Below are 12,675 nucleotides of genomic sequence, written 5' to 3'. Positions count from 1 at the left end.
AGGGTACAGGCTAGCTCTGTGACAGCGCTCTTAGCGTAAATTCCATGGCTTTCAGACCATTCCAAGTGAAACTGTACAAGCAAGACTATCACATTCCACCTTCACTGGGTAGATAAGAACTTCCTGGTATGAAGAATAACTAGCTCAGGGAGAGTCAGGCCCACAGAGTACCAGGTACCCAGTGTTTTCTCATCTTAATGATACAGGGAAGGAGGTCGAAGTTCTGAAATGGTCCATTGCCCACGTTATTTTTTTAGTCCTCAGATACAGAAGAAAGACAGGTGTGTGGTTATGTTTTTGTCAGCTCAGCACAGACTATAGGCATCTGGAGAGCAGAGACCTTGGTTGATTAATGATTGATGGGGAAGAGGCAGATAGCCACTTTTTTCTTTTGTCTGGTTTTCAGAATTCTCTCTTCTAAGCTATAAAGCATCTCCTTTCCTTTCCTTCCTTGTTTTTCCAAATTTGAGTATATTGGCCATTTTCAAATTAAGGGGTTAATTGCTAAGGATCAAGCAGAATCATACTGGAACAGGATTAGTGAACAGGGTGTAGGCTAGGCTGCAGGTACCTTTTTGCCTCCACCTTTCATCTTTGAACTAGAACTCACCAATCCCCTTCCCTATTATTCTCGATTGATAAACACTACTGATGAAAAGCAACGTGGGAGGAACGAGTTTATTTGACTTACACTTCCCAATCACAATCCTCATCATTGAGGAATGTCAGAATGGTCTGATGTCAGGCAGGAGGAGAGGCAGGCACTATGAAGGGGTGACCTTCCAAGCTTCTTATACCACCCAGGGCTACCCATTCAGGGATGGCACGGCCCACTGTGGGGTGGCCCTCTCACATCAACTATTAACCAAGGAAGTGTCCTGAAACACTTTATTGCAGACAACATCATGAAGGCAGACCCTCAGTTAGGTTTTCCTTTTTCCAGATGTCTCCAGTTTGTGTCAAGTTAGCAAAACAAAACAAATAAACAAACCAACCAAATAAACAAGCAAAACCTCTAACAACACTACCTGTAGCATTTCTAGGTTTATGAAAGTCATCTACTCTTTCAAAGGAAAATCTCCTAGAAGTGCTACCCTCAACAATTGAATATGCTTACACTGCTTACAGTGGACAGTGTATAGTGTGAAGGAGTGACACAGAGTGTGTAGAAGCCATCTATTGTCCACATGTCTGGGTAGTAGGTGCAGGATGTATGACTGAATGCATTTATCACTGTGCACGTTTTAGAATAGTCTGTTTGGGGGCTTAGCAGTCACTTGTGGGCAGGGCCAGGCAGAATGTAGGGTCTGATTCTGGAATTCTGGACCACCCTAAGGTACCTACTGTTGATATGAGACTGCGCTGGTCCCACTCAGACTCTGAGCATATCTTCCTCTTAGTACGTCCACGAGTCATGGGTCAGGGAGGTGAAGGAGTAATTGCCAGAGATTCTCAGTGGCATGATTGCAGATAAAACTCCCCGCAACACAGTGCGATGGAGACAGAGAGGCACATGCCAAACATATCAAAGATCTTACCTTGGTCCAGGCTCTAAGACAGTGGTCCTTAACCTTCCTAATGACACCACCCTTTAAAACAGTTCCTCATGCTCTGGTGACCCTCAACCATAAAATGATTCTCATTGCTACTTCATAACTGCAATTTTTCTATGGTGAGAGTCATAATGTAAATATCTGATATGCAGGATATCTGATATATGACCTCTGTGAAAGGGTCATTTGTCTCCTAGAAGGGTCACTGCGCACAGGTTGAGAATCACTGCTTAAACAGAAGAGGTCAGAGATGGCAGACAAGGCCCTGTTAGTCTCAAAATTTCTACATACCTTCAGAGGTGTGTGTAGAAGCTTCTGGGCTCTCTGTGGATGCCAAATCAACAAGGACAATAGTTCCACAGGCAAAATAGAAGACTGGATGTCTAATTGTGAAAGAACAGCATCCTAAGCTGGTGTGTAGGGATAGATTAATAAACATACTAAATGTATTTATGTTAGATTCAACTTTCAGGAAGATAGACAAAAAAAACTTACTTAAAGCTGTATTCACAATCCCCGCCCCCATATTATCAGAGCACTGGATTCATCAGTGGATAAGGAGCTGCTGGGGGGTGGGGGATGGGCAGAGTCAGTGTGGCTTCCTCACTCTTCTTGTGGCCTGAAGAGCCTCTTCTTGTTTTAGGAAGATTGATTTCATTAGTAGATAAGGAAAACCACCCATCTACGACCTGGATACATATTCCATAGAACACAGTCAACTGAAATCAAATGCAACACACAAGGTCACGGTTGTCGTAGCTCTCTGATGGAAACGCCCTCTTTGCTTAGGCTGGAAACTGACCATCTCACTTATGTACTAGAAAACCTAATTGGCTTTTTGTTGTTGTTGTTGTTGCTCTTGTTGTTTTCATTGTTTGATAAGAAGTAGGAGAACGGAAGTATGTATTTCTGTTTTCGCTTTTTAATCCCTGGGTATCAGCGCATAGTTCCTGAGAGGGTGTTTCCCCAGCTGACACCTGGCTGGAAGATCGGGTCCCCACTCCTGGCACGTGGTCCACGGTCTCTCCTTGCTTATGCTCGCTGTCTTTGAATGCTGTGTTCACTCATCTAATAGCAAGCTCACTGCCTTCTTTCCCTGTGGTCCCTCCTGCCTTTCCTTCAAGCTGGTAGCATTTGCTGCCTTAGTTCTCCTGCCCCGTCTGTCTGCATTTATCCCAGGTAGAACCTACTTAAGGCTGCAGGCTCACCTCAGTGCAGGAAACCTGCCCCATCCACGCCTGAGTAAGTACCCTACTCTACTTGTCAGATGGTTCTAATGCTTTATCTCCCCTGAATGGACAAGCCAAAGTGCTTATCTGCTTGAATCTACAGTTACTCATTTTTAATGCCATGCTTTCTATAGCACCGAATAGAATATCCAGGGTTTTTTGTTTGTTTGTTTGTACTGAATTGGTTATCCTTTTAAAGAAGCCGTGAACCAATAAGGATGGTGCAGGCAGCAGTGGCTGCTTATCCAACAGAGCTTTGCAGTTTATCAGCACACACAATGTATCAACTTCCAACTCTAGGAAAGCAGACATTCACCGATGGACTTCCAGCGAGCATCGATGGGGACAGAAAGGTCCACTTGATTAAACATATGTTTATGGATAGATACTGGCTCATGGTCTATGACTGCTGTCCACTGGTTTGAGGTCAAAGCAAGAAAGAAAAGTAATTTAAAGCTCAGTTGATCCAGTTGGTCAAGATGTTCTTTCTTGTTGCATTCCTTCATCTATGACTATATTCACTGGGAAGCTCTCCCTCCCCCTCTGTGCTCCCCTCCCTCCTCCTCCCTCTTTACCTCCTTCCCTCTCGCCCTCTTTCTCCCCCCACCTCTCTGTCTTTGTGTGTGTGTGTGTGTGTGTGTGTGTGTGTGTGTGTGTGTGTGTGTGTGTGTGTGTGTGTTGAGGGCAATGTCTTTAATTGAAAAGCAGAAACTTTGTGGAAATTCCAAAATTAGTTTTAATGTTTTTTCTTACCCATTAAATCTGAAGGCCTAGCATATAAAAATGACCTAAGAAAAGAGTGTGTGTGCAGGGCAGCCATAGTTTGTGGGTGCCTTGTGTGTGTTTGGGGGCAATGGTTTCTTCACCAGCCGCAGCCAGAGCCAGACCTGAGAGCTGCAGCCAGCTTCCCACACCTTGAGGCTTACTCAGTCATGAGAAAGCCAAGCTGAGCCTAAGCTCTATGTCTAGCTCCTCCAGCAATCTCTAGGCGCTGCTGGGGTTAGAGGTGACGCTGGAATTTTTTACCCATCTATTACTATGCTCTTCCCACAGACCCTGTCCTACAACAAATACAACCTCAAAGCCCAAACAAGCGAGAAGCAGGCCAAGGAGATTCTGATCCGGCGCCAGAACACTTTGAGGGAGAGCCTGAGGAAAGGCCGGAGTCTGCCCTGGGGAAAGCAGGTATCTGGGGCCTGTAATCAAATAACTGGGTCTGTCCTTGCAGGCGAGCCTCATCAGCTGAGGGCAAATCACTCTTAATACTTAATTCTTACTCAAACCCCACTTTCTACCAGAGAGATGTAAAAGCCATTTTTTAGTATGTAGAGGGTGACATACGAAAGCAGCCCCACGCCCACCCTCCATCAGGGACTCTGGGGCCTCGGGCGTCTGTGAAGGAAGCATGGTGGTGAGATGCTTTCCGCTGTAGATCAGTGACTTCTTGTGAGCTGAGTCTACGCCCAGAGCCCAAGGTGGCCAAGTGCTGAACATTCCAAGACTCCTCTCAGGACCTCTTCCAGGAGTATGTGATTTTGCCTACAATCCCAAGCCTCCTTCCCATCATCAGCGAGTACCAGACACTGTAGTGGTGGAGATGTACTGTGCTCATCACATTGGGACTCCTGGAGGGGCACTGCATCTAAAACAGTGTTGATCCTGAGTGGGGCTGTGAGAGTAACTCTGGAAGGCTGACAAGGGTCCTTTCAACATCAGAGAGAGACAGATAGACAGACAGACAAAGACAAAGGCCCAGACAGACAGATGAGAGAGGAGAGACAGAGACAGGCAGAATGGGTACATATTGAGATGAGGTCCTAAGTGTTTTGCTTCCTTTAGACAAGGAATTAAATGCCAGTGACCCAGTGACCTCAGGGAACCGCCCAGCACAGGGCTGCATCTTCCCTTTATTGTCTGTATGCCAATTGACACCACAGAAGCTTATTCGTCTCTTGTTTCTGCTTGTTACCCACAGGCAGGCACCAAGAACTTTCGCTACCTCTCATTCCCCTACGGCAATCCTCAGTCAGCAGGGAGAGAGGCAAGGGCGGCTGAGTTCACAGGTAACCCAAGCTTGGCTGCTGTGTTTCCTTCTAAGCAGGCACAGATGCTGAGTATCTACAGCCAAGAGGAATAATTAGAACGATTCTATAGATACTTGAATGAGAACAAATGATAATGGCATCCTTTATAAATAAACACCAGAATTTTATTTATGGGCATAGAAATTCAGATTTATTATAATTTTGTCATATGCTATTATCCTGTTTTAATTAATTGCAGGCATTTGAGTGCAGGTCTCATAATCTCCCTGTCATAATCGCGTCACTAATGCCTTAAAAATACGTATGTAAAAGGCTCAGCTCAGGACAGCTGTGATAGCCCCATGCAATGTAAATATGAGCTTAACTGTTATTGCTAAGATTTAGTTCTTCAATGGTTCGCATCTAACCCAAGTGAGATTCCCAGGCATTGAAAATGCTCATTATTCAAATAAAACCCAATTTACTGTGTTTTAAGTATGTATCAAACTGATTTCTATTAGAAAAGAGTAGCACAGCATAATCATGTGTCATGCTACTTATTTGATTTTATAATTATTTAAACCTTTAAAAAATCACTTTGAGTATTCAAATAAACTAAAGGCATAGGACCTTAAACAATTTGTTAAAGGCAATATAAGTAATTATTCCTTGAAATAAGGGGCTTGGGGTTTTGTTTGTTTTTTGTTGTTAAAACGGGGTTCATGTAAAACACCAGTTAATCACTGAAGAGAAAGTGCATGAAGGGAGTTGAGCAGACTCCGTGAGGACTGGGATGCAGTCACCATGGGACAGTTTGGCTAGCATCCTTCTGCAGGTCTCTCTATGCTGTCTGATCTCACAGGGCCAAAGTCCTCTATAAAGAACCATGTGACCACAGCACCACCTTATACACAAAATCAAACTTTAGTGATTGCTTCTTCTCCAACCCCAAATCTTCTAGTTCATTTGACAGTGTCCTACAGAAGGCAGATTTCTCATCTCAACAGAGAGGAATTTATCTTTTTAATGATAAAATACTAGTCTGTTGCATAGAGAAAATCAGTTTCTTTACATTTCAACCCATCTTGTGCCTTTCCCTTGTCTATAGATTAAGTCAGATATATCCTTAAGATTGCTTGCTATGGCTGTGTGCCCTCCCACAGCATCTTCTGTAAAATGAAAATGCCAGCTTTGTACTAAATTCCTTCCTTCTGAAGAGGGCTTTCAACTAGTATCGTTTGATAGTATGAAGGAGTTTCACAAACAAAATTAAAGGGAATTAGGAAGAGAGACAAAAGCATGGGACATGGAAAATATTAGGTTTGAAATGTCTTTCTTGTTCTAACAACTCAAGACTAATATTCCAGTTATGTGAATAGGGAACAAGAAAGCACCACAGCTGTCTTCTGGAATAATCCCCAGTATTGCAGGATTCTGACATGAGGTGACAGAAAAGCACGTTCTTGGGGAAGGGATGTACAGATGTAAAAAGGCCTTATTGCAAACAGCCAAAGGGTCTCTCTAAATAGGAAACCTTGCAAAGTTAGCTTTATTCCAGAATTGTATTCATGCATTCATCAGATTAAATTCTAATGCTTATCTTGCTTTAATGTATTTTATCATCTCTACAAATTCCACATACTATATTTTGATAATATTTCCCCCACTCCTTTCCTTAACTCCTTACAGACCCCTGGCTTCTTATCACCATCTACTCATGACATGTCATAGCATTACTGATGACATCACACAGTAGCAGTCTATGACAATACTGAGCAGGCACATGGGTAAGGAGACAAGGCAAGGGAGCTGTCCTTTGTAATAACAACCTGCTTCAGAGAGCAGTAACCAGCTGAGAACAGTCCTCCTAAATACCTTCCAAATTCATTACACTGAATAATTAAGGCTCAACAGATGTTTATTGTGGGGGACAACTATATGAAGAGCATACAGGAAGGAAGAAATACTCATCGATCTCTTCACTGTTGTTGTCTCTGTGAAGGGATAGTATTGATGCCTTTCATCTGTGTTACAATTGCCTAGACATGAGTACACACTTGAGCAGGAACCATAAGGCTTTTAGAACGGCCTGGTAGCCAACTAGGCATGCAAAAAATGCTAGCCTTGGGTGTTATTGGTGAGGGACATTAAGAAAGATTTGACACTGTGGTCCTGGAAAGGACAAGGACTCTCCAAAATGTCAGCTTCTCATGAATTAATCTAGAGTTGGAATAAGATCTTAATCTCTGTGACTCTTCCTTTCTTCCTTCCTTTCTTCTTCTTCTTCTTCTTCTTCTTCTTCTTCTTTTTCCTCTTCTTCTTCTCCTCCTCCCTTCCTTCTTCTTTCCTTCCTTCCCTCTTTCTTTCTTTCTTTCTTTCTTTCTTTCTTTCTTTCTTTCTTTCTTTTGTGTCTACTTAGATGCAGAAGACAGCTGTACATATCACATGTATGTTACTAACCACCTATATGATGTCCTGTTCTGAGCTAATTTCCAGGTTTCTATCCATTCTAACTTCCCAATCATCTCACTCATTTCCAAGTACAGCTCAATAGCAGCATGAGTTTGTCACCACCAATCTACCAAGAGCTTTTTTCATATTTACTAGTTCCATGGGTTTAAAGCTGCCTTGCACATACAAGGGATTTTAAGATGGTGATTCCCATAATTGTAATACAAAATGAACCCCAAAGACAAAGGAGCCTTTGGAGAGTATGCAGGTCTCTAAAACCACCATGGAATTCACAGACATTTTATCCATCACAGAGGCAGGCATTGTAGTCACTTCCCCATGAGGTCATGTTCTCGGCCTTATCATGTCATAGTTACCACTGCCATCTGTTCATCGTCTACACCATTGACAAGAAGCAGCTGTCACAGCCTTGGATCTCTTTTGGCTCCATGCCCCTCCCATCTCTGTTTCTTCAATATTACATTCCTGAGTCAGAGCAGTGAAAGTTGGATGTAAAGCTTTAGGCAGCTACTGAGTAAGCATCAAACCGGGAGCACAAGAGAGTCACTGTAAGCCCAAGGCCATCCTGTGCAACAGGATGAGACTTTGTCTCAACAAAATAGGAGCAGAGTGAAGACCAACCACTTTGACAGAAACTTTAGTATAACATTTGCCTTGTAGAAGCCAAACATTTTTGTAGTGAATGTTTTATGCTATTACTAGTTCATAACTGTGAAAAGATACTGGGCTCCTCATCTAGAGAAGACTGGATAAATGCACAAGTGTCCATGCAACCCTACTTATTTGTAACACCAAACTTACAGCTCTGCCCTCCCAGTTGGCTGGGGTTGTGATGTTGAAAGGGGAAGTCAGGAGCTGCGGTATACAGTGTTCTTGCCATCTGGGCATGAAGTCTTAACTCTGATTTCAAGTGTTCTTTCTACTCTTGTCATGATGTCTTCTTAGATGATGATGGTATTGATCCAGGATTCCGGCCCCTGATGTACAGTGCTCATTCTCGAGCAGGGTCCCTTCAGGAAAAGCGACTGACCCAGGCAATGATCCCGATGAAGAGGCTACACAGAGGAGAGAAGGCACTTAGCTTCAGCTACCGAAGCAACAGCAGCTGGGAGGAACATGTTGGGTGGCGTGGGATGGATGCCATCCGGCCCAAGCCGCTCTTCTATGCTGTAGATGAGGAATATGAATCTGGAGAGCAGACAGAGGAAGAGACCTCAGCAAGTGGATCCAGATGGGCACCTGAGCACAGACACAGCAGAGAGCACTACAAATCCCACAGTCCCTTGCTCCACAGAAAATAGTTCTCCATTCTCAGATGGCTGCTGTGTCATTCCAGAGTTCCTCTTCCTATTTCACAAAATGAAAATTCTCATAGTTGAGAACAAAGTTATTGAGTTTGCATTTTTTTAAACTTCTGGACACCTGTCCATAAAAGCAGGATGACTTTTCACAGTGAACTTGAAGGCTGAGCCACACTCTTGTCTTGTGCCTTTGTAGGCGAATTTCCTATGTGCCACAGAACCTCACTCCTCCTCAGAATAAACAGTCATCTCTAAGGCTTACAGGAGTCCATCTGGCTCCTCTGTTTTTTTCCCAGATGTCAAGAAAAGTGCTGGGATTTGTATATATGCAATAATGGAAGCCATAAGAAAATCTCACTGCTGAAAAAAGAACCAAAGAACAAAGAATTAACCATTCAGAACTCACAGGAACTTTATAGTATAACCATCTGATTTATGTCACATGCCCAGAACTGCACGTGATTGGTCAGTAATTCCTATAAGCTCTATGTGTATGCAATTTATAACCAATTAGAAATGATAGGGGTCTTTGAAGTCATTTGGCTCAGCCCCTTGTGTTTTCAGACCAAGACACCTTGACAAAGAACTCATGGCTTGATGGCCACCTTGAAAATTGAAATCATTTTGCATTAATTTTTTTAAATGAATTCCTCTATTTTCAAAGACATAATAATATACCTCAATAGAGAGGTAAAACTTGTTGCAACATTGTTATATTTAATTAGTGACATTGATAGATGTGATCTACAGTATAGGGGTTAATCTGAACAATTAATTTATATGCTATTTTTGTAACTGGAGTGTTAATTTAAAATAAATGTTAGAAACATAAGAATCTGAGTTTAATAGCAATGATACAAATAATAGTATTTATCTGTTGTGTATTTGTAGTTTGCAAAGTTTTGCTCTGGAGTTTAATAACTGTTCTTCACTTGGGTTTTCAATTGTGATTATTCCAAGCCTGACTTTGAACTTCACATGCTTGCCAGTTTTACCAACCACTCTTTATCTCTCTTCCTCCTTTCTTATGCTTTCTCTCCCTTCTGTCTGGGCACTTGTAAGTGAATAAGCACTTCTGAAATGTTACCTACCGTGCCAGATAGCTAGATCTAGGATAATCAATTCAATAAATGCCTTTTTGCCATTACCGCTCTATCTGTCTTCACCATGGCCATTTGATTTAATCAAGCACATGTTTAGAGGCACCCAAAATGTTCCCTGTTACTAAGAACCCCCTTGACTCTCTTAAGCTCTAGGGGGGCCGCTTGCTCCTTCAGGTCAGCCAGGGGGATGTCTCTTGTCCTATGGACACATGTGATTAGTTCTGTGGCCCAAAGGACAAGGAAGGATAGCTTGATCACTCACTTTTTGTCCGTTTATCAGTTCTAACTGTCCCCTCATTTTCTTCCTTTTTATTATGATTGTGTGTTTTACCAATTTTCCTTTCATTTGTTGCCGTGTGTCTTCTACATGGAAGAATGTGCATAAATGTGGAACAAAAGACAACATTTTTGAGCTGGAAGGGGTATTAGAGATGACCTTGTTATCAGACATTACTACTTTCTAGGTGTCAAAACAATGTCATGAAAATGACCTGAAAAAACATAGGATCTGCTTTCCCTTCAGAGAAAAAGACTTGTCCTCTGGTAAGGCCTATTGACATCAGCAATGATCATATGACTTTGCTACAGACTCACTCGCACTGCATGAGTGATTTTCACCCAGGTTCCTGTGGTAGGAGTAGAAATAAATATCAAAGAATCCCAGTGTTCTTTGTTCTACAGAATCTGAAATAGCCTGTATTTTCTAAACCATATAATATATTTATTTTAGTAAAAACCAAGTGAATATACTAAGCTCCGGGGGAGAAAGCACACTAAAACTAGGGGAAGCAGTGATCAAAGAAAGAAAGGCCTTTATGCTTCTCAGAGAGGTGGTCACTCAGAGTCTTGGCTTGGCAGCTGGAGGTACAGAGGCTGAGAGTGATCACCAGACTGCACTGGTGCAAAGCTGTGTGTGCAACCTCTTCTTCAGAGGCCGAAGGTGCCACCTTCCTTTTCAGCCTTCATCTACATAGAAATTAATATCAATGTAGCAAGGGCTCCTTCCCAGAGCAGGTGGCCATGTCCAGGAATTGCAGGAACCCATCAGACTCTTCCAGATTTCTCCCAGACACTGATGCCGTTCAAAAGAGGGATGCTAAGATTTAGAGAGATGTAATGATGGAAGCTGTTAAGAAAACTGACTGCTACACAAAGGACCACATCCTATAGGCTGAATGCAAGCTTAGAACAGTGAAGAGGCAGGGCATCCAGGCTTGCCGACCGGAAACCATTTTCTCTGGCTTGGCTTACCACTGAGGATAAGAAGACAGTGCTCACGGCTATAGTGCATGCCTGTCCAACTTTACTTGGTGGAGTTGTCTCTCTTTCCTACAGGGGTTGCGTCTGGGATCCTCAGTGTATTCCTCAAACCTAAACACTAAGAATTCTTTCTGCATAAACATGGATGTAATAATGTTTAATCCATAAAATAGGCACAATAAGAGATTAGCTATAATAGTAGATAGACCAAGTGTGATACTATATTATTAACAGTACTTAAAAACACGAGAACTGCTTTTTTCTGGAAATTTCCATAAGAGTTTAAGGTGGCAGTTGACCATAGGTGATGGAAATTGTGGAAAGTGGAACTTGGGAACAGGAAGGCCCACTCTACCTTGAAGAGGAAAGATAGGCGAGAAACAGGAAAACAGACCTCCCGGCATGCTAACCTGCCTGGCTGGTTTGCTTGGTCCTTTACTACCCATGTACGTAGACTGGCTGGATCTCTGAGTTCTAATGAACATCTCAAAGCAAATATGTCTGAGGTGGCTGCAAGTTCCCCTCATCCTCCAGCCACAGAGCCCTTGTGGATCGACAACCTCACCAGCTGACTATATTTTAGTAGGTGTGGTCTTCCTGAGCCCATCTACGTATCCACACTTTGGTTGACCTTGGCTATTGGATGCTAGAAGTGGTCCCCAAAGCTCCTGACTAAATAGCGACATGTAGAGGGCCCTGCAATGCTAGCCAGGCTGGTGGCTCTGTCAGTCTGGGAGACTCATTTTGAAGTGAGCTCTTTGGACAGCCTGTAGGGTCTCCATGTGTGCTGTGACATAGTTTTCCATGTTCTCCTTACTGGCAGCTCATGCTAGAAATGGTTTGAGGGTTAGCAAGTGTCTGAGAGAGCTCTGGGTTGTGGCTTTGACTTGGTGAGTTCCTCCAGCAGGTGCTGAGCTGTACAGCAGAGGGAGTTTCCTCCTGGGCTGGGCAGGGAGGACCTCTTGGCCTTTGCTCCCCATTCACTGGGAGGGATGAAATGACATTAAATTCCTATCTGGGGCCTGGTTTCTCAACCAGAAGCTGTCACCGTTTCCCACCAGTGGCCCCAAGGAACTTAACATTTTATTTTCAACCTCTAAAAAAAAGTTAAAAGAAAGAAAGAAGGAAAGAAAAAACAGATGCACAACCTACAAATCCCAATTTTCTCCTATGTGATCCGTGTTCCATGCTTTGTTTGTTTTTAATTCTGAAAACTAACTTGTTAACACAAAGAGTGCTTGGTGCCAATGGATTCTAAGATTCAGTGAAGTGTAGTTTCCTTAATGTATCCTTTAGTTAACAGTTTTCACTTGAAAGATTTTTCTTTTCCCTTGGTAAATGTTCTTACATTTCCTCTTTGAATTTGGCATGAGGCCACCCACAGCGTCGGCTGCTGGAAGGACTCTGTTAACAGGGACGTGGAGAGGAGATTCATACACTTTCCTATCTTCTCATCCTCATTTCCTGTCTCTCATCAAGGCTGTATGCCTCTGCACTTTCCTCCTTGAACATTCTTTACAACTAGAAGCTTATTACACTGGCCATTTCTATATCAAGTTAATACAGTTAATTCAGTCTCTGAAGTCATAATCAGATAAGTTCATTGCATTTCTAGGCTGAAATTTGCCAGTTGGTTAAAGGGTGGTCTTAGGGAGTGATCCCAAGGATTAAACGACTTATTGTCTGTCTTTGTAATAATAAATCTATTAATTTGTCTATTATTATTTAGGCTA

General features: G+C 42.7%; 1 protein-coding gene across 1 annotated transcript in view; it reads left to right on the top strand.

The window, feature by feature from the left end:
- Positions 1–8,963, top strand: part of Slc9a4 (solute carrier family 9 member A4) — a 46,859-nt gene extending 37,896 nt beyond the window's left edge. Inside the window, exons 10-12 of the mRNA XM_051152742.1 lie at positions 3,836–3,967; positions 4,758–4,845; positions 8,224–8,963. Coding sequence (XP_051008699.1) covers positions 3,836–3,967; positions 4,758–4,845; positions 8,224–8,579 — 576 coding nt within the window. The 3' untranslated portion in view covers positions 8,580–8,963. The remainder of the gene's footprint in view (positions 1–3,835; positions 3,968–4,757; positions 4,846–8,223) is intronic.
- Positions 8,964–12,675: the final 3,712 nt, after the last annotated feature.

The sequence above is a fragment of the Acomys russatus genome, chromosome 11, assembly GCF_903995435.1.
Source record: "Acomys russatus chromosome 11, mAcoRus1.1, whole genome shotgun sequence".
NCBI lineage: Eukaryota > Metazoa > Chordata > Mammalia > Rodentia > Muridae > Acomys > Acomys russatus.
This window is presented reverse-complemented; position numbering and strand designations above follow the sequence as displayed.